The sequence below is a fragment of the Balaenoptera acutorostrata genome, chromosome 14 (genome assembly GCF_949987535.1).
Source record: "Balaenoptera acutorostrata chromosome 14, mBalAcu1.1, whole genome shotgun sequence".
NCBI lineage: Eukaryota > Metazoa > Chordata > Mammalia > Artiodactyla > Balaenopteridae > Balaenoptera > Balaenoptera acutorostrata.
The window spans coordinates 19,502,777-19,526,438 of NC_080077.1; the positions used below are offsets into that span (position 1 = coordinate 19,502,777).

Consider the following 23,662-nt stretch of genomic DNA (forward strand, 5'->3'; position numbering starts at 1 on the left):
CGGGAGTGATGGGCCCCTGCAAGGTAATTTTATACTCTATGACTTCACATCATCTTTGTCCGTCATCTCCTTGACCCGGGATAGACACCTGAGTCAGGCTGAGGTAATCAGTGTCTGTCTGTGCTATGTAGAACCACGTGGGTTGAGGGAATTGAAGCTGTCTCTTTGGTAACTGGACCGATAGCATGTAAACTCAGGAGCACTGGCATGGTTGTCCTTGGACTGACCATGAGGGCCCAAGAAATGAAGAAAGCAGATGTATGAGGAGAAGAAGGAGGCGTGCAGGGAGCCAGGAGATGACATAGATGCCTGGAACCATTTTCCTCAGAAGCCTGGTCCCCCTTGTGGCCCAGAAACATTCCAAATCTTGTTACTATAAGATATCTGAAATTATTCCTTATATTTTTTCTATTAAATATCCCACCGCCTTTTGCTTAGGCTAGCTTCATCTGGCTTTTATAACTTGCAGCGAAAGAGTTCTAATTAATGAGCCTATAGGCACCGTTCTCATGATATGAAGCTTCCAAATCCACTGGTACTTTCTTCTGTTTCTTCATTGTGCAGGCTGCTAATATTTTTGCTCTTGAACCCGCTTTACGAACGTGTTGCTCACATGGCCTGCTTCCCTTTTGAGTAGGTAGCACTTTACACTGGACTCTAAGGCTAACAGATGGCATGCAAACGATCTCATCTTTCTTTAGTTGTGGCCAAGCACGGACAGGCTGCCAAGTCATGTCAGACAGGGTGTGCTTCTTCTCACACCTCTCACACAGTAACGCCGCGCGCCTGGGCTTTCCGCAGACACACAGCTCCACCATTCTACATAGCGTGGATATCACAAGTTGAGAGTAATGATGCGTATACCCAGTTTTTACAACTGTCATTACATGAAGGTGTAATGCAGAGTTTTATGCTAGTATATGAACGTTCATACCGCCTCCCTTATTTTCATAATTTTAATGTCACTAGCTAACAGCTAGTGAAATTTTACTATACGCTAGGCACTGCGCTATACTCTATAAATTTTCCCATTTACTTACACAAAGGGAAAATAAATACGCTTAGGCTAGCTTAGGTTGGCTTCTAGAACTTGAAGCCAGAGAGTTTTAATTAACGAATGTATAAGCTTTGTTCTTATGATCTAAGGACATCCATGTTCATGTTTAGCCTGCAGGCCTCCAGTGTCTCCTCTGATAGTTTCTTTCATCTAACAGGTGATTGTTACATACAGTAGGACCAGGATAAAAAGAGTATCTGTTACGTAGAGTGGGACCTTGCAAAAATAAGAAACCCACACTCAATAAACTTCTGACTCTAAATTTACCCACCCACCTGAATCACCACATTATACCATTTTCTATTATTTAACTCACTGGATTTTATTGTAATGATGTGTTATACCAATAAACTATGACCTTCTTAAGGGCAGACTCCATGTCTTATTCATTTTATTGAATACATGAATGAATGACTACATTATTGAGGTAACAGACATAAAGGTGATGAAAATTATATTTTAGTTAAAGTGATAAAAACAAATGATTTTATCCAGAAAACAATGATTTTAGTCCCATTTCTTCCTCTTATAAAAATGGCCTTGAACTTTCCAAGCCTTAGTTTCTTTATTTACACAATGGTGTTATGTGTACCTACTTTGGGTCATTATGGATATTCATCTGGAATATTTTTGAATTCAATTCAGAAGCTACACATTATAAATATAGGAGAATAAAACACTAAGTGTGAGAATATGTATGTCATGCAAGTTCATTTGAATTTGAAAGAAATATAAAAGGTGGCCTATATTCAAAAGGAATATATTCTCTTTGAAGCTGTAGCAAAATCTGTGCCCCATGGTCTCAGAGTATAACTTGAAAACATAAAATATGAGTATTAAAAGTAGCTATCTCTGTGTTATTTGTAGAATGAGTATATTATTCACAAGAAGGAAAAAACAAGGAAATAATGGTGACTGTAAATTTGTGTCCCCACCCCCCCTATCCTCATGTCATTCATCTCTCCCCTTGTACTTAAGTCCAGGTCTTCTGAAGGTGGTCTCTCACCACGGCAACTCCTCAACACACAACTTATTTACTTATCTGTTTTCATTCTAAATTATGGCTAATGTGCTTTTAGGTCATAGTGTTACATATTTCAGAGAGTAAAGGCATTTCATCTTGTTTTTTCAGGGGGCATAAGGTTTTACCCCAAACAAAATACCCTCACACTGGCAGGCTCAGGCATTATGACTGGCTGTCAGGAAGAGAGTCAAGGATTTGGATTTCTAGCCCCTTCCAATCACAGCTGAATGAAGGTAACTGTTTCATTCTCAACTGAGTCTGGCTCTGAACACACAACACCCTTCTTCTACAAACAACCTGTACTTAGGAGCTGTGACTCCTCCAACTCCACCCATAATGCCAGGACAGCATACCTTACTTTCCAGCTTTCCCTCATTTGTCCCATTTCAAATCTTACAATCAATGCTTGTAAGCCCAGAGATCTGATAAAATCAGTAGTAAGAGGTGTATTTTAGGATTTTACTTAAAATTCATCTAAGTTTCCAGCTTAATTTTTCCATCTTTTTTTTTTTAAATGACAAGCAACACACATGTAGTGAAGTGAGAACCAGCATCAACCACAACCAACATATTCTTCAAAATTGGTGCTTCATTATGACACTTGTCAATTGATGTCCAATGGCTCTATTGCAATGGCACAGGTCTGGGTCAGACTGCCCAGCATAACCTGTATGACCTCTAGTTTATATTTTCAATTTCTCTTTCTCTGTCAGCTCCTTTCTCAGATACTACAAACAAGCTTAAATTTCTCCTCTATTATACCACTTCTCCCTCTTTCCTTGGCTTCCTTAGATACTGTCTAAAATTCTTAATTCTTTTAATGACAAACTCCTCAACTTACAGCTATAAAAATTCTACTCACATCACACCATTGAAACGAGTCAAGGATAACCATAGAGTCTCCATCCTTGGGGATCCCAAGGATCCCAAGTTCTATCTTCTTGGAACAGTCTGTTATAGACTGAATGGTTGTGTCCTCTCAAATTCATATGTTGACATCTTAACTCCCCAACGTGATGGTATTAGGAGGTGGGGCCTTTGGGAGGTATTTAGGGTTAGATGAAGTCATGAGAACGGGATCCTCATTATTACTCTTATAAGAAGAGACACCAGACAGCTCACTCTCCCTCCTCTCCCCTTCTCTCTCTCTTTCTGCCCCCACGCTTGCACAGAAAATTGGTTATGTAAGCACACATCTAGAAGGCAGCTGTCTGCAACCCAATGGGAGAGGTCTTACCAGGACTCAACCATGCTGGCACCCTGATCTTGGACTTCCAGCCTCCAGAACTGTGAGAAGATAAATGTCTGTCTTTTAAGCCCCCAGTCTGTGGGATTTTACTATGGCAACAGAGCTGACTGAACGAGTCTCCTTGGTTTCCTTGATACTGTGATCCCTCTGTTTCTCCCCTTTTTTATTCTGTTGTTTATTGCTTTCAGGTTTTCCTTATTTATCTTATCTCTTAAATGTAAATGTTCCCTAATGTTCTTCCTCCTACTTTCTTATTTTCTCATGTCTTGATCACTCTTTTGGCCACTGTAAACATTCTGACAAGCCTCAAATCTAGAGCTCTGGCTCAGACCTTTCTCTTAAGCTTCTGACTTAAATTTTTCAATACTTTATGGATGCCTCTATTTGAATGCCTTTACTGGATTTTCAGTTGATAAGTCTGAAACCCAACTTATCAACATTTCCCCAGTCCTATTCTGACAGGAGAATACAGGAGTATTCCCTATCAGTTTTTATGGTAGTTGTATTTTTCCAGTTACCCAGGCTCAAATCAAGAGAGCTGCATTCTATTGTTCATTTCTTTCTTCCTCCCCCCCCAAAATCAATATTCCAGTTCTAATGAATCAAGCTCAGAAAACGTTTTCCTATGCATGCCTGGGATTTGACTTTTATTTCGCTGCTAAAGTTTAAGCCTTTTATTTTCAACCTGTCATTTGGATTTTTGTAGCACTCTATTAACTAGTCTTTCTATAGTCAATCTCTTCCCATAAAGCTTACACATGAACATAAAACTTCACAAAAGTCATTAATACATCTTGCGGTTTATATAAAAAGTATCCAAATTTCTTCTTAGAACATTGATCATTATCTATAATTTGTCCTCTTTCTGCATTTAAAATTTACCCACCACTACACCTCTCCATGTACTTCACTCATAAGAGATTCCATGTTTCAGCCCAAAAGTGCATTAACAATTCTAAATCTTCATTTATGTTATTTTCTACATGTGAAATGGTCTCACCATAGCACAGCTTCTCCTGCTGAAAAACATAAGGTTAAGTTTAAATGCCACTTTTATAACTTTATTAATAAGTCTTTCCCCATCCTTCCACAGATACCACTCCATTTAGATGGACTGAATGAATCTCTTTCTTCCCTGGACACATAAAATGCTATATTGCTCCTCTATTATGGCAGTTAACCCAGTATATTTAGTTCTATTTTTGAGTGTCTCCCTTACTATTTTGCAAGATTGGTGCATTCTGTAACTACCTCTTATATCTTTTTTATCCTAAATATTATCTAGCACCATATCAAGTACGTACATGCTTTTACGAAGCATATGTTACTGTTGAAACAATCATTGATTAAAGAAGTGAATGAATAAACAGTAGATCCACCATAAGTATTACTCTCAGGTGTGAAATTCTATGACAAGTACTTCAATAAAATCTTCTGATATTTACTATAAAATCAAGTGAAGAATTATAATAACTTTTAAAGCCTTTTATTGTATGATTAAAGGAAAAATAATTTCAAAATGACAGATTTTCTCATTTACAAGCTAGAAGAGTGAATGAATTCTTTGTATGAAAGAGAACATGTTATCTCTATTTGATTGTGATGTCTGTTGGCTCACTGTCATGTTTCCTTTCCTAATCAAAGGAGGAAAGACAAATGAAGAGGCTTACCCAGGGCATAAGCACTAGTGTTGTAGGCTTATTTACCTTTTCTGTACACACACACACACACAAAGTTTCTAGCAGACCCAGAGGAAAATGTCCTCAAAGCATCATTTCATTTAGTATTTCACTTAGCTTTTGCCTTCATTAAAAACATATATACGGAAGCAAGAAGACCTACAATCCTGCAGCCTGTGGAACAAAAACCACATTCACAGAAAAATAGACAAGATGAAAAGGCAGAGTGCTATGTACCAAATGAAGGAAGAAGATAAAACCCCAGAAAAACAATTAAATGAAGTAGAGATAGACAACCTTCCAGAAAAAGCATTCAGAATAATGATAGTGAAGATGATCCAGGACCTCGGAAAAAGAATGGAGGCAAACATTGAGAAGATGAAAGAAATGTTTAACAAAGATCTAGAAGAATTAGAGAACAAACACCTAGAAGAATTAAATAACAAACAAACAGAGATGAACAATACAATAATTGAAATGAAAAATACACTAGAAGGACTCAATAGCAGAATAACTGAGGCAGAAGAATGGATAGGGGACCTGGAAGACAGAATGGTGGAATTCACTGCCACAGAACAGAATAAAGAAAAAAGAATGAAAAGAAATGAAGACAGCCTAAGAGACCTCTGGGACAACATTAAACACAACATTCGCATTATAGGGGTCCCAGAAGGAAAAGAGAGAGAGAAAGGACCTGAGAAAATATTTGAAGAGATTATAGTCGAAAACTTCCTTAACATGGGAAAGGAAATAGCCACCCAAGTCCAGGAAGCGCAGAGAGTCCCAGGCAGGATAAACCCAAGGAGAAACACACCAAGACACATATTAATCAAACAAAAATTAAATACAAAGAAAAATTACTGAAGGCAACAAGGGAAAAACAACAAATAACATACAAGGGAACTCCCATAAGGTTAACAGCTGATTTCTCAGCAGAAACTCTACAAGGCAGAAGGGAGTGGCATGATATATTTAAAGTGATGAAAGGGAAGAACATACAACCAAGATTACTCTACCTGACAAGGATCTCATTCAGATTCGATGGAGAACTCAAAAGCTTTATAGACAAGCAATGGTAGGAGAATTCAGCACCACCAAATCAACTCTACAACAAATGATAAAGGAACTTCTCTAAGTGGGAAATACAAGAGAAGAAAAGGACCTACAAAAACAAACCCATAACAATTAAGAAAATGGTAACAGGAACATACATATCAATAATTACATTAAACGTGAATGGATTAATGCTCTAACCAAAACACACAGGCTCACTGAATGGATACAAAAACAAGACCCATATATATGCAGTCTACAAGACACCCACTTCAGACCTAGGGACACATAAAGACTGAAAGGGAGGGGATGGAAAAAGATATTCCATGCAAATGGAAATCAAAAGAAAGCTGGAGTAGCAATACTCATATCAGATAAAATAGACTTTAAAATAAAGAATGTTACAAGAGACAAGGAGGGACAATACATAATGATCAAGGGATCAATCCAAGAAGAAGATATAACAATTATAAATATATATGCACTGAACATAGGAGCACCTCAATGCATAAAGCAACTGCTAACAGCTATAAAAGGGGAAATCGACAGTAACATAATAATAGTGGGGGAATTTAACACGTCACTTACACCAATGGACAGATCATCCAAACAGAAAATTAATAAGGAAATACAACCTTAAAATGACACAATAGACCAGATAGATTTATAGGACATTCCATCCAAAAACAGCAGATTACACTTTCTTCTCAAGTGCACATGGAACATTCTCCAAGATAGATTACATCTTGGGTCACATATCAAGCCTCAGTAAATTTAAGAAAATTGAAATCATATCAAGCATCTTTTCTGACCACAATGCCATGAGATTAGATATCAATTACAGGGAAATAACGTAAAAAACACAAACACATGGAGGCTAAACAATACATTACTAAATAACCAAGAGATCACTGAAGGAATCAAAGAGGAAATTAAAAAATACCTAGAGACAAATGACAATAAAAACGCGACAATCCAAAACCTACGGGATGCAGCAAAAGCAGTTCTAAGTGGGAAGATTATAGCAATACAGGCCTACCTCAAGAAACAAGAAAAATCTCAAACAATCTACCTTACACTTAAAGGAACTAGAGAACGAAGAACAGACAAAACCCAAAGTTAGTAGAAGGAAAGAAATCATAGAGATCAGAGCAGAAATAAATGAAATAGAAACAAAGAAAACAATAGCAAAGTTCAATAAAACTAAAAGCTGGTTCCTTGAGAAGATAAATAAAATTGACAAGCCATTAGCCAGACTCACCAAGAAAAAGAGGGAGAGGACTCAAATCAATAAAATTAGAAATGAAAAAGGAGAAGTTACAACAGACACCACAGAAATAAAAAGCATCCTAAAAGACTACTACAAGCAACTCTGTGCCAATAAAATGGACAACCTGGAAGAAATGGACAATTCTTAGAAAGGTATAACCTTCCAAGACAAACCAGGAAGAAATAGAAAATATGAACAGACCAATCACAAGTAAAGAAATTGAAACTATGATTAAAAATTTTCCAAGAAACAAAAGCCCAGGACCAGATGGCTTCACAGGTGAATTCTATCCCACATTTAGAGAAGAGCTAACACCCATCCTTCTCAAACTCTTCCAAAAAATTGCAGAGGAAATAACACTCCCACACTCATTCTATGAGGCCACCATCACCCTGATACCAAAACCAAACAAAGATATTACAAAAAAAGAAAATTACAGACCAATATCACTGATGAATATAGATGCAAAAATCCTCAACAAAATACTAGCAAACAGAATCCAACAACACATTAAAAGGATCATACAACATGATCAAGTGGGATTTATCCCAGGGATGCAAGGATTCTTCAATTTATGCAAATCAATAACTGCAATACACCATATTAACAAATTGAAGAATAAAAACCATATGATCATCTCAATAGATGCAGAAAAAGCTTTTGTCGAAATTCAACACCGATTTATGATAAAAAGTCTCCAGAAAGTGGGCATAGAGGGAACCTACCTCAACATAATAAAGGCCATATACAACAAACCGACAGCAATCATCATTCTCAATGGTGAAAAACTGAAATCATTTCCTCTAAGATCAGGAACAAGACAAAAATGTCCACTCTCACCACTATTATTCAACATAGTTTTGGAAGTCCTAGTGATGGCAATCAGAGAAGAAAAATAAATAAAAGGAATACAAATTGGAAAAGAAGAAGTAAAACTGTCACTGTTTGCAGATGACATGATACTATACATAGAGAATCCTAAAGACGTCACCAGAAAACTACTAGAGCTAATCAATGAATTTGGTAAAGTTGCAGGATACAAAATTAATGCACAGAAATCTCTTGCATTCCTATACACTAATGATGAAAAATCTGAAAGAGAAATTAAGGAAACACTCCCATTTACCGTTGAAACAAAAAGAATAAAATACCTAGGAATAGGGGCTTCCCTGGTGGCGCAGTGGTTGAGAGTCTGCCTGCTAATGCAGGGGACACGGGTTCAACCCTGGTCTGGGAAGATCTCACATGCCGCGGAGCAACTGGGCCCGTGAGCCACAGTTGCTGAGCCTGCACGTCTGGAGCCTGTGCTCCGCAACAGGAGAGGCCACGATAGTGAGAGGCCTGTGCACCGTGATGAAGAGTGGCCCCCGCTTGCCACAACTAGAGAAAGCCCTCACACAGAAACGAAGACCCAGCACAGCCAAAAATAAATAAATAAATAAAGCAATTTCTAGGAAGAGGTATTATTAAAAACAAACAAACAAACAAACAAACCTAGGAATAAACCTACCTAGGGAGACAAAAGACCTGTATGTAGAAAACTATAAGACACTGATGAAAGAAATTAAAGATGATACCAACAGATGGAGAGATATACCATGTTCTTGGATTGGAAGAATCAGTATTGTGAAAATGACTCTACTACCCAAAGCAATTTACAGATTCAATGCAATCCCTATCAAATTACCAAAGGCTTTTGTTACAGAACTAGAACAAAAAATCTTAAAATTTGTATGGAAGCACAAAAGACCCCGAATAGCCAAAGCAGTCTTGAGGGAAAAAAACGGAGCTGGAGGAATCAGACTCCCTGTCTTCTGACTATACTACAAAGCTACAGTAATCAAGACAATATGATACTGGCACAAAAACAGAAATACAGATCAATGGAACAGTATAGAAAGCCCAGAGATAAACCCACACACCTATGGTCAACTAATCTATGACAAAGGAGGCAAGGATCTACAATGGAGAAAAGACAGTCTCTTCAATAAGTGGTTCTGGGAAAACTGGACAGCTACATGTAAAAGAATGAAATTAGAACACTCCCTAACACCAAAGCCAAAAATAAACTCAAACCTAAATGTAAGACTGGACACTATAAAACTCTTAGAGGAAAACAAAGGAAGAACACTCCTTGACATTAATCACAGCAAGTTCTTTTTTGACCCACCTCCTAGAGAAATGGAAATAAAAACAAAAATAAACAAATGGGACCTAATAAAACAAAAGCTTTTGCACAGCAAAGGAAGCCATAAATAAGACAAAAAGACAACCCTCAGAATGGGAGAAAATATTTGCAAAGGAAGCAATTGACAAAGGATTAACCTCCAAAATTTACAAGCAGTTCATACAGCTCAATATCAAAAAAACAAACAACCCAATCCAAAAATGGGCAGAAGACCTAAATAGACATTTCTCCAAAGAAGAAATACAGATTGCCAACAAACACATGAAAGGATGCTCAACATCACTAATCATTAGAGAATTGCAAATCAAAACTACAATGAGGTATCACTTCACACCGGTTAGAATGGCCATCATCAAAAATCTACAAACAATAAATGCTGGAGAAGGTGTGGAGAAAAGAGAACCCTCTTGCCCTGTTGGTGGGAATGTAAATTGATACAGCCACTATGGAGAACAATATGGAGGTTCCTCAAAAAACTAAAAGTAGAACTGCCATATGACCCAGCAATCCCACTACTGGGCATATACCCTGAGAAAACCTTAATTCAAAAAGAGTCATGTACCACAATGTTCACTGCAGCTCTCTTTACAATAGCCAGGACATGGAACCAACCTAAATGTCCATCAACAGATGAATGGACAAAGAGGATGTGGCACATATATACATGGAATATTACTCAGCCATAAAAAGAAACGAAATTGTGTTATTTGTAGAGAGGTGGATGGACCTAGAGTCTGTCATACAGAGTGAAGTAAGTCAGAAAGAGAAAAACAAATACCGGCTAACACATATACATCGAATCTAAAAAAAAAGAAAAAAGGTTCTGAAGAACCTAGGGGCAGGACAGGAATAAAGACACAGACGTAGAGAATGGACTTGAGGACACAGGGAGAGGGAAGGGTAAGCTGGGATGAAGTGAGAAAGTGGCATTGACATATATACACTATCAAATGTAAAATAGATAGCTAGTGGGAAGCAGCCACATAGCACAGGGAGATCAGCTTGGTGCTTTGTGACCACCTAGAGGGGTGGGATAGGGAGGGTGGGAGGGAGACGCAAGAGGGAGGAGATATGGGGATATATGTATATGTATAGCTGATTCACTTTGATATAAAGCAGAAACTAACACATCATTGTAAAGCAATTATACTCCAATAAAGATGTTAAGGGGCTTCCCTGGTGGCGCAGTGGTTGAGAGTCTGCCTGCCAATGCAGGCGACACGGGTTCGAGCCCTGGTCTGGGAGGATCCCACATGCTGCAGAGCAACTGGGCCCGTGAGTCACAACTACTGAGCCTGCACGTCTGGAGCCTGTGCTCCACAACAAGAGAGGCCGCGATAGTGAGAGGCCCGCGCACTGCGATGAAGAGTGGCGCCTGCTTGTCGCAGCTAGGGAAAGCCCTCGCACAGAAACGAAGACCCAACACAGCCAAAAAAAAAAAAAAAAAAGATGTTAAAAGAAAAAAAAACATATATACAAATGCTTAAGAAACAGTCGCAAGAACATACTCATACACTATTTACTTAGAAACCTATATTTTAAAATTACTTCCTTGCATCAATTTAATGCCTTTTTTTGGTGATTGTGATTGTTTTTAGTTTTGCCTGCAATTATGCACCCAAAAAGTCATAGGCGTGTACTGTCACATTTCAGCTCCATGCGCCCTCACATTGATTGGCACTCGTTGAGTTATTTATCAAAAAAATGACTAGAAGTGTTAGTTTGACTTTTAGCCATTGATATAACTGTTTTTTTTTAAAGAAAGCATGTCATTTACATAATGTCTTAATTTTTTAGTTGCATAATGTTAACTCATTTTGCCTTAAAGGTAAGTGATAAGTAACTTGGATCAAAATAACTTGCTTACTTATGAATGTCTATGGATTTCTATGTTTCTTCTACTGCCAAGGAAGAGAATTTTTCCCACTATCTTTATATTAATTTAGGTCTGAATAGTTTCCCATGCAAATACATTAACAGCTAAAGATATTAGCAATGTCAAAGGTATTGTAATTTTGTAATTCAGTTGATCTTCCAGGGCAGGATTATGCCTAATAGGATTTCTAACTATAAGTAATTCAAGTAATCCAAACACCCAATTTATTGATTAAAATCCTCCTAAATTATATTTCAGAAAATATAAATGCAAGCGCCCAAACCTTTGGTTGTGTCAGATATCTGGCTGTGAACAAAATAACAAATTGAAGTAAACTTTGCAAAAGCAGACACACAACATCATCCTTCTCCTATATCTCAGAAACAGCCTGGTATGAGACTATAGTTGGACTTGCAACTCCTCAGAATAATATCAAAGAGATCAGTTGGAAGCTCTTCATTACAGCATCTGTTCTGTGTTTATAGCTACATATGCAGACTGCCGAACACCCACAGTGCACCATAAATGTAGAGATTACACATCCAGAATGGTAATAAACTCATTGGGTGATATGTTCCCCAGAGTTTTCAGCCCCTTGCTTCAGTTGGCAAAACTCTGCTGGATTTTTGTTGCTGTAGAAAATATTAGATTGTTTGTGGTTTTTGTAACTTTGGAGACAGATCAGGAAATCATAAAACAGCAATTAAATGGTAAAGACAGAGGCGCTGGGATTATTTTTATATTTCAAAAGCACAATCTCATAGAGAGTTACAAGAGAAGCAATGGCAGAGTAAGGGAGAAAAACGAGTAAATAAATGGTTGTTTTCCATAGAACTTTAGCCTCAAATACCCTCTGTGGATCAGCTCAGCTGTATGGTACACTTTGGAGAAGCTACCAATTGTACAAAGAAAGCTGCATGTTAGAATTACTAATTAGAAGTATTATTCCTTACTGTAATAATCTGATAGTGCTTGATAAACTACAGCTAATAGTTGAGCAATGCATTAACTGGTGAAAGCAGCGCTTCCTAGACAACCAATCCAGTTTAGACCAAGATGCTTTTTCTCTCAAAAGCGTGATTCTAAATGAAATTAATTTCTAAATTCATAATAATGAAGGGAATATTCTCAACTTCTAAGGAAAGTTCCAGGTGTGAGAAGGTAGTCAGAATAAACACAGTGCCTGGCTACTATAGAAGTGGTAAGCTAACTTCATTTTATCCCAGCAGCCAAGCAATGTGTACTAATGATTAGTCACCTCTCTCTTGGACAGGTGCCCATATCTGTCTGTACATAGAATCCCGGAGAGAGCTTTCAAAAACGCATAATCCTGAGTACCAAAAGATATCTTGATCACGTAGATTCTCTCTTTCCATTAAATGGTTATAATAACAGCTTTCAGAAATGACTCATGACCAAAAATCATATGAAAGTTTCTGAAGAACCATAATAAAGGCAGTTAGAAAACATGGCTCTGGGTAATGATGGATGTTGGAATGGAACCCTCATAAAGCCATATGGGAAGTGATAAAGGAAATCTTAATCTCTACAAACATTCCAGTTTAAAGAGTGTTTTCTCCCTTCTTTTCATTTTGTTTCCTCTCATTCCTTCCCTCTTAATGGTAATTGTCATGATGCCATTGTGAGCATACATCTGGACTCTGTGGCTATGGTCTAATTGTTTTCCTCATTTCATGGCACTGTTGTTTTGCTTCCATGCTCACTAGAACTGAGAGGATGTCGGCAGGAATGAAAAATCAGGGCAAGGGAAAAAAACCGGCTAAGCAACTTTTATAATCAGCATCTCATGAAGAACTTGAAATCGATACTGCAAGAAGTAGGTGTAAATTATTGGCTTCATCCTTAACACTGAAAAAATTTAAGGATGTCTTTATTTGAAATAATAACCAAACTTGATGGACTTCAAAAATATATTTTCCTGTAGGCTCCCTCATCTGATACTCAAGCCTTATATGATTTTTGTAAAAGATGCCCATGGTGCTGCTTGACCAGTAAAGATAAAAACCCCAGAAGTTTAAGGCATGTAGATTTTTTGACATATGTGAAAATGAGAAATTTCATGCCAGTTTAGACTTAGGCAAAGAATGGCTAACTAAGTGGAATTTACTTAAGAGTCACACAAATTCACAGTGGCTTGGTGTCCTCACCTACAAAATTGGGGAAAACAACACCCATTCCCCTCCCCTTACCTTGCTGACATGTTCAGGTGCACAGAATAGTTCTAAAACAATGTATATGTTATAATTATTACTATTAAAATTCTTCACTTTCAAAGGGTTGTTTCAAAAAGTGAAAGTAATACTGCTAATGGGGAAAATCGTTTAATTTTTGGATAATTCAACTACCACTAGAACTTCAAGCATCCATGTTATTTTAAAAGTTGTAAATGTGACATGAAATCTGTTTTCATGGGTCTCAGAAAGAGATGACACATGCAAATTTTAGCATATGCTTCTTTGCAAAATAGAGTCAGGAAAAAGATAGGAATCTGTGTATTACATAAACTACTCAGAAGAATTACCAAAATAGAAATAATCTGGACTTTGATGTTCATGCCGACTCTCAAGTTTGGGGCTCTTCACCTTTATCTGGTTCCTTATTTCATTTGGTACTTTATGGCTAGGAAACCATTCTGGTTATAACCTTGTAGTAGAGATAGGTCAATTCATGTGTAGCATTATGGAAGTTTACAGGACACATTAAAGTTCAATAAATAAGAGGGGCACGGTAAGACAGTTGCTTAAGGGAACTTATTTCAGGACATACTTGGTGCTCAGCTGCACTCAAATTTTGAAATAGTCAAACTTCCCCAGGTGCCTAATTTCCTTCCTCTCCATCCCAGATGAGTAACGGTGTGGCTCCAAAGTAAGAAAAATAAACCAGAAACTATCTCAACCATGATCTAAACTAGAAATTAGAGCTAGAGGTTGCATCTCTGACCAGACCCCAGAGATGTACTGATGTTCCACAGAAGGAGGGCCCATGCAAAAGGAAAACGTTAGGGACACAACAGAATCTGCAGATTGCAGGTAAGACTAAATATATGCTCAGCTGGTTGTTGCTTCACGTTCCTTGCTCTTTCAAAGAAATGAAAACAACGAAGACCTTTAGTACTACATTCTTACTGCAACAGAATGTGAGATTGGAAAAAAAGAAAAGATTAAGAAAGGATGGGAAAAACAGTGGGGAAATGGAAGAACATGATTTAGTCAAATAGAAGAAAATAGAAGAGAGAGAGGGGTGGGGGGAGGCAAACCCGGGTCAGATAACTCACTTGGCATTCCCTGCCCCTGGTTTCTTTCTTCGGAAGATGTTGAGGAAAGTGTTGGAGCGGCAGGGCAGCTTGCCATCGCCCACGTGCATGCGGACTACATCCGAGGTGGTGAAGGCACTGCGTACATTCCTCTCGGGCTTGGCAATGATGATGTACATCTTGGGAGTGAACATGCACCCCAGGGCCACCGTTACACTGAGGCTCACTGCAAAGCAGGTAGTAATGATCTTGTAGTTGCTCCCAAAGTAAATGGGCACAAAAGCCAGCCAAATGATGCAGGTGGTGTACATGGTGAAGGCGATATATTTGGCCTCATTGAAGTTGGCGGGCACATTGCGGGTCTTGAAGGCATAGTAAGTACAGCTCATGATGAGGAGTCCATTGTAGCCCAAAGGGGCCACCACGCCCAAGTTGCTGGTATTGCAGATAAGGTAGACTTCTTTGATGCTTGGGTAGGACAGAATGGGCATGGGGGGCTCCATGATGATCAGGGTTACCACCAAAGTTAGCTGCACACTAATTAGAATTGAGGCAATGATCACCTGGGCCCAGGCACTCATAAACCTGGGCTTGCGGGTGCAGATCTTCTTCTTGCTGCCAGCCAGGATGCGTGCAATGCGATTGGTTTTGGTCACTAAAGCAGAGTAGCACATGGCAGAGGAGAGGCCGACCAGGAGGCGCTGGAGGTAGCAGGATGTGGTAGTAGGTTTGGCAATGAGAGTGAAAGGGCACACGTAACCGAGGAAGATTCCAGCTAGAATAATGTAGCAGAGCTCCCGACTGGAGGATTTGACCACTGGTGTATCCCGGTACAGCACAAAGATAAGGGTAACAAACAAGGTAACAAGGATGCCCAGGCAGGAAAAGGCAATGGCTATGATGGATTCTATGTTGCTCCACTCCAGATAGCGGACAGGAATGGGTTCACAGCCTGTGATGAGAAAAACAGTTTTAAAATGAATCTAAGATTTTGCTGATCAATAATAGTGCTTACTAGTTACCAGGGGCGTAGCTATATTCGCATCTTCCATGATTTATGCTATTTTAATTTTTTTTTAAATGCCTCTCTATCACACAAATAGACATACACCATTGTCTTCTCTGGACAATCATGTTCCCAAACCTAATCTCATCACAAGCCTAATGTGACATACTTAAGCCTATAAATATAATCTTTGCTTCCAGTGTTATAAACAGATGCTGCTCCGTGGATGGAACTTGGTTCTACACTTTCAGAAAATGAAAGAAAAAGAAGGAAACCAAACTGTGTTTCCATTGAAGGTTAAATGGTCACAGTGTAATAGAATAAGTTAGTAAGAAATAAACTAACAAAATTTTTATTTTTATGCAGCTATTGTCCAGAGACAAGTCCAGCTCATAGACAAGCATTTTCTTTCTTTTCTAGTCTTTCTTTTTTTTTTTTTTTTGGCCAGCCAGCAAACTTTTTAAACATAAATTTCATTTGAATTCTTTAGAAGAGTCTGCATTCTCCTATTTACCACATATTATATTACTCACTCTAAGTCTCACCTCTTTAGTTATGAACGTGGCATCTGAGGGCCTTTGGGTTATCAACCTCTAATAGACATACTAAAGAAGAATGAAATCTCCCCTCACCCATCTCTTGAAAGGAGAGACAGCGCTGTGTTCCTAAATGCCTGGCTTATCTTTTCCTTCCAGAATAAAGTCTCTTTTGTATTTCACAGAGAGAAAAACATTTGTCAAGTCCTGGCAACAACCCCTTCACAGAATTTTGTGATTGGTCTGGGCCATATTTCCCAAATTGTGAGAATAAAAATATGTATTTCCGTAAATTTAGGAAGAGACTCATTGTTCTGTAGCTATGAGAGTGAGGAACCACCAGAACCTGTTTTAAACCTGTTCAGTCATTCAACCAGCTGGGATCAGACTCACATTTAATACATGAGTGCAAACCACTCAGAAGCACACGCTCCTGACTGATCATAGTGGCCTCTCTCTTTTGTGTGTCAGGGGTTTGTCTGTGTCAGAGTCTCAGCCTCTTCCTGGAAGAACTTCTGCTTCCAAAAAAAGTCACATTTTAATTCTAAATCTTCCTGTTTCCTTGATAAAGTTTAGAAAGATGATTAGATAGATACATAGTTAGAATAACAATGACCATTATGGGGAACTTTTGATGTAACACAATCAATAAATTAAAATATTTAAGAACAGCTATAGACACATTTGGAGATAAAATACTTAATACTCGATATTCAGCTCCTTTAATTGGCATACTGAGGCTGCTAAATAAAATCCAAATTCCAATGGAGTCTTTGTCAAGGCCTTTGTAACCTTCTGAAAGCTACCCTCTTTGCATTCCTCTTTTTCTATGCAACCTGGTTTTGTAAATGAGCTATTCTGTCTTCGGAGTTTTTATTAGAAAAGAATACTGCATTTTAAATTTCTAGAACACAAGTCAGATCTATTGAATTTGAATTAAAACCCTGGTCTAGAGCCAAATTGAGAGCTATAATTAATGATTTTCGTAAACTTCAGGGACACAGGCAAAATATTTTCTGCAGAATTCAGGATTTGTATTAGATACTTATTGTACTGCACTACAGATATGTACCAACTAAATCAATTAATTGTTAGCCTCATGTAGGAAAATATTTAAAAAGCAGCACATTACAAAAGGGAAGATTTAAATAACCCAGTGGTGTAACATTTAAAAAATAAAAATAGAAAATGCATTACATAAAGCAACTTCAGACTTTTTTTTTCAATAAAGATTCAAAATAAGGATGGAAGATAGAGTTTAGGAAACCTTCAAACAATTCTGGGTTAGACTCAATAACTGACATAACAAGGACTATAGCCTCTCTACAAATGGGCTCAGACCTGAATTAGGGCCATCAAACCAAAAAAACATGTTAAAATTAAAAGTTACCAAGTTAGAAAATATCTAATATGTGACTAGACATTTCCAGATAGAGTTATATAGTAAATAAACAAGAAATCAATATAATCATGGATCTTTAGGTAAGACATCTAAAAGGGCCTCTATTCTCTGTGATTTGGGAACCTATAGATAAGAAAACCTATAGATATCACAAATAAAAGCATAATTTAAAGAACCATTACCCCATATTAGTAAAACTCAGGATAACTACCTAAAATCTGTCTGATGACTTAACTCCAGGGGAGACATTGGCACCCAAGAACTCCCTGTCTGTTCTCTGAACTCCCAGGGGAAGCAATATCTCTTTCTTATTGATATAGATGCCTTTATGTCTCCTAATCATCTCACTATTAATAGAACATCAAATACCTTGGTTTAATAAAACCACTCAACTAGTGAAAATCTTTGATAATCCTATGCTCCAACATATAACTGGGACTTTGAGACTATTATTATAAGAATATATTATTCTTGGTGACACAAAACCCACAATTTTAACATACAGGATTTACTGCCAGACAAGATGTGTTATAATTCTTACACATGATCAAATTATATCTGATTTAGTCATGAAAATACCTATACTATGTATAATTTAAGACATTATCCAAGTAACAGCTTTTGTTTCAGAATTCTTATGGATGAAAGACTCCACAGAAATAGGAAGATGGATTGAAACAGAGCACATAAGTATACAAATTATCATAGATACCCAGATCATCACAAATCTTTCTTTTTTGTATAAATATGAAAATGCTACGCCATGATCTATATGTATTAACAGCATAGCAATGTCAAACAACCATTGTTCATTGTGGTAGGCAGCTTCCAAAATGGTTCCGAATAATCCCCACATCCTGGGATTCATGTCCTTGTATAATACTCTCCCCCTGAGTATGAACTAGGCCTATAACTTGTTTCTTTTTTATAGAATATAGCAAAGTTGATGGGATGCCCCTCCTGTGATTGGGTTACATAAGATAATTTCCATCTTAGTAGCAGACTCAGACTCTCTTGCTGGCTTTGATGAAGCAACCTCCTATGTTGCTAAGGTCCACATGGCAAGGGACTGAGAACAGTTTCCATGCAATAACCAGCTAAAAAAATAAAAGAAAGCTGAAGCCCTCAATTCAACAATCTTTTGAGGATTATATCCTACCAATAACTGAGTTTGGAAGTGCACCCTTCCACAACCAAGGCTTCAGACTAGACCCCATCCCTAGCTGACAGTTTGATTTTAGCTTTGTGAAAGATCATGAAGCAGAGAATTCAGCTATACTGTGCATTTCTGACCCACAGAAAATGTGAGATAATAAATGTGTGTCACTGTAAGCTACTAAGTTTGGGGGTAATTTGTTACACAGCAATATATAACAAATTTACCCATTAAAAGCAAATTTACCCAACCTCTTATTTCTATAGCCAATGCTTAGTCTCCTTGCCTAAGGATAATTAATTTCTTGACGTGTTGATGTTATATAAAATAATTGCTGCCATAAAGGTTGAGACCTGCAGTTAGAAAAAAAGGTACTATAAAAGCTAATACCGTTCTAGTACTATGAAAGATAATAGAAATATTTGAGACAATCATGCTAAACAGACTGCTCTAAGAGTCCTTACAGAGTCTCATATAGAACAACAAATAACTTATTAATAATAACAAATCCATGGAGAAGTTCAAGAATTCAATTGTAGGTACACAAACTCTAGCCAGAAAAGAGATTCTTAAAAGAAATATCAGAATGATTGTGTTGTAAGATCCATAAGGATAATTCTGGCAAAACCAGATGGCTATCTCGTAGGACCAGATGAAATATCCAATATACACTAGATAAAATTCTGATGGAAAAAATGAAAGAACTCATTTCAGTAGAAACAAATTGGCCACAAAATTAAACACTAGTGGGAAAACATTCCCAGGATAGCAGATGTGGCCAGTTCATGCTTCATTTGTAATTAAATTAATCTGGAAAAACTGTAAAGGTCGGGGGCACTGACTGATACAATTGCAAAAGAATCCTTTGAGTAACTCCAAATGCATTGCATACAGTTGTCTCCTGTGGTTTATAAATATATACTAGCTTAAATAGTGTATTTATCTTCTGGATGGGTTGAAGCATTCCCCTATTGAAAAGCCACAATACTTATAATGGCAAAAATGTGATCAGACGTGTAGTCTTAGTAAGCATGTTCCAACTTGCCAATCTAGTGATATGGGAACTTTTCATCGGAACATTTATTCATGAATTTAAATTATATAAGGCTGTCTTCATTCCCAAACCTCTGGACACGTAAAAGGGAACCTTAATACTGCTGAAGGTAACAACCCTTAGTGATTTTAAACTGAGGTTTGCAGAGAGCCTCCAGAAGCTGAAGGCTCATGAAAGTTTACTGTTAACCCAAGAACCTTGAAGCAAGCTGATGACTACACAGTGGTCTTCTGCGCAAGATTATCTTAAGATTCTTATATATATCATACTCTCCTTTATATGTTCTTGCTTATTCATACTTTTCTACTTTATTGATTAAAAGCTATACAAACCTGAGTTTGTCTTTAATGTTCTCCTCACTAGTAATAAGGACTTGCCTAAACCTGGGTTTTGTTAGAGACAATCATTACTCTAACTCAGTAATTCAATTATATCAAGCTATTGTTAAGTATGTTATAACAATAAGCTTTGTATATGCAAATATTTCACAAGTTCAATATTTGAAAGAATTCAGAAGACTCACAGAACATGCTTATGTAATGTTTTCATTTAAAGGCAAAAGGGAAAGTACAGTAAGAGAAAGTGCAGTTTAGCAGCCAGGGATCAAGAGGTATCGAGATGCAAGCTCTCTAGGACCCTTATTCCTACAAGGGTATACTTCATCTGTGGATTGAGCTACCAAAATCTGCACAGTGAACATTGGTTTTGAGACAGCTCAAGATAGAAGTTCTCAGTGAAGTCTTTTATGACCCTCAAGTCATAGAGCCAAGACAACCTGTCTAATAAAATATGCCAGGGGAAATCCATCAGTAAATGAACTGACTTTGGTTGTCATCAGTGGAGTTTCAAACTTTAAACTGTATATCATAAATCCCAGTGCCCTTAATGTAGCCAGAAACCAAAGACTGATACTCAGCCATCTCAACAGATAATCATAGAGTCTTCCAAGTCTAGTTGTAAATTAAGCCTATCCTATGTAGTATACTATAGACAAATGAAGAAAAACATCCTTATGATAGAAGTATAAATATTCTTGTGTTGTAACAGTAGCAGTTTGTCATAACAACACCCCAAAGCAATATACCTACAACCACCACTAGGATTACTTTATCTCGTGTGAAGATCCTAGATTATTTTCCCCATGTGGAAACCAAAGTTTTCAAGGCCAATCCAGGACCATCAAAAACAGAATCACCTGGGGATTGGGACTGATCATTTACATTTTGAATAAACTTTTTAAAAGTTGTTTTTTATTCTTTCCTTTCCTTTCTTTTTTATTTTTTAAGATACCCTAAATTTGAGAAGTGCTAGCTTTGATATCTTGAGGGCATTAGACAAAATATCCATATTGTTCATATATGTGATGTAATGTACTTATTTGTCCTGTTTTGAGGTTTAAAGAGAAGAGTGGCCCAACCGCCAAGTGTGTTTGGGTATTCCAAGACTAGAAGGGATGGCAGTTAAGTTCAATCAGTGATAAAGAGTAAGTGTCCTGAGCCTACCTGACTCCCAGCACCCAAAAGGAGAAGACTGTAACGGGAGTCGTGCATACTATATCTAAAGTGCAGAGAACTTAAGGACCTGGCAGTGTCTATGGTTAGAGTTACCCTAGACAATCCAGAACCATTGGACAAGTCAGTTTCCTTCAAGCAGACTACAAACTACTGAGCAAAATACAAGAGAAGTGGTAATAACTCTGATCTCAGGGCAACAGGTTACTCCTAATTTTTGAAACAAACATTGGCTCACTAGCAAGATCCAAATGCATTGGAGGAGGTTAAAATTTAATATCTGACTTCTTTCCAATTAGGTAAAGACAAATTTAATATGAATCAAGAAATAAAGATAGGCCACAATTATTCTACCTAAAGTGTGTTGGGGCATTTAATAACATTTACAGTAGTACTTCATGATTGCATAAGGGTTCATTGAAATGCTTTCTTTAACATTATTACATTAATATAAATTATTATTTAATGTTTAACTCAATGTCCCTTCCTCTGTGAAGGTTTTTCTCTTTCCAGGGAAAAATGATTGCTTTTTTCTCTGTACTTACATGAAATTTTGTACATACTCCTGTTGCAAGGCTTATAATTACCTGTTTACATGTCTGGTTTCATATGAAGCTTCTCTTCCAGGATATAAACCTTGTTTCATTCACCCATATGTCCCAGTTTCTCAAAAAAAAAAAAAAAAAAAAAAAACCTGGCATGAAGTAGGTGGTAGTGTATAATATAAAAGTGAATAAATGAGTAGATAATATGAGAGGTGGCAGTAACTGTTGGATGGGGAAAAATAGTTAAAAAGTTAATTTCTATAACTTAGTATTTTCTATTTTTTATTGATGAGATTTAGTGCAGTCTGAGTTTCTGAGGAATTATTTTATGCTATTTGACTTTTTAAAAGGAATAAGTAGCATTGGATTTCATATAATTGGCCCATAGATTGTTAGACTACTGTCAAGTTGTATATCATGGCAGAAGAGATCCCTGTTTATGCATCATATAAAGTAAAATGTGAAATTTAAATGCTGAATTAAAATGTGCATATTCCCAAGAAGAAAATAGGAAAAATTTATTAAAACAGCATCAGAAGTCACTTCCTCTAAGAAATATACAATATTTTTCTTCATAGCCAAAAAATAACATATTCTAATGAAAACAAAAACTCACTAACATGTTTTTATTCCTTAATATTAGAGTCTTTGAAGCATATATGAAAAGTAGCTATCACATAAAATGATTTTAAGCATATTTTAAGCAAACTTCACCTTCAGTAAAAAACACTATTTTCCAAAGAGAATGATTTCTCATTTTAACTAAAATTCAGTCAAAAAAATCCACCCATGAAAATAAAATACCTACTTCAAGGCAATGCATCTACTCCTCTGAATATTTTTACTGGTTTTTTGGTATTCTCTCTCTGTGAGTTTTCTCTTTTCACAACTGCTGCTGCCATGGCAACAATCAAAAACACACTGCCATGTACTGCGCCCTTGCTCTGAGCCTGACATGGCACCAAGTAAGGGGCCAATTAGATCTCATTTTCCATTCATGTGCAAGACTGGAAGGGATGCAGAAACAGTAGGTGTCATTAAAACTACGTATAGCTGAATAATATTCCATTGTATATATGTACCACATCTTCTTTATCCATTCCCGTATGCTAACACATATATATGGAATCTTCAAAAAAAAAAAAGGTTATGAAGAACCTAGGGGCAGGACAGGAATAAAGACGAGCAGACGTAGAGAATGGACTTGAGGACACGGGGAGGGGGAAGGGTAAGCTGAGACGAAGAAAGTGTCACGGACATACATACACTACCAAACGTAAAATAGCTGGTGAGAAGCAGCTGCATAGCACAGGGAGATCAGCTTGGTGTTTTGTGACCACCTAGAGGGGTGGGATAGGGAGGGTGGGAGGGAGATGCACGAGGGAGGGGATATGGGGATATATGTATACGTATAGCTGATTCACTTTGTTATACAGTAGCAACAAACACAACAGTGTAAAGCAATTATACTCCAATAAAGATGTTAAAAAAAAAAGTATAAATGAGTACGAGATGCATATTCTGAAAGACCTTAAGTATAAGAGTTACAACATAATTTGGATACATGATCCGAAAGTAGCCACTTGCCTGTTGTTATCAGATAAAGGCAGTCTGAGCTGTTGCTTTGCTCAACTCATTTGAATGTTAAAGTGATTTTTACACATATGATGGATGATAGTAGATTAAATTCTCTAGAAAGATAACTGCATTAAAATTCACCTATTTATAATCAAGGAGGATATTTTTTAATATTTTACTAAGTCAAAGAGGCTTAATCAATGA

The 23,662-nt window shown here is 37.2% G+C and overlaps 1 protein-coding gene across 3 annotated transcripts in view; it reads right to left on the minus strand.

Annotated features, from left to right (window-relative positions):
- GRM1 (glutamate metabotropic receptor 1) overlaps positions 1–23,662 on the minus strand; it is a 406,154-nt gene that overhangs the window by 24,616 nt on the left and 357,876 nt on the right. For all 3 annotated transcript variants that reach the window (XM_057528228.1, XM_057528229.1, XM_007171344.2), the window contains one exon: positions 14,692–15,622. In XM_057528228.1, coding sequence (XP_057384211.1) covers positions 14,692–15,622 — 931 coding nt within the window. The remainder of the gene's footprint in view (positions 1–14,691; positions 15,623–23,662) is intronic.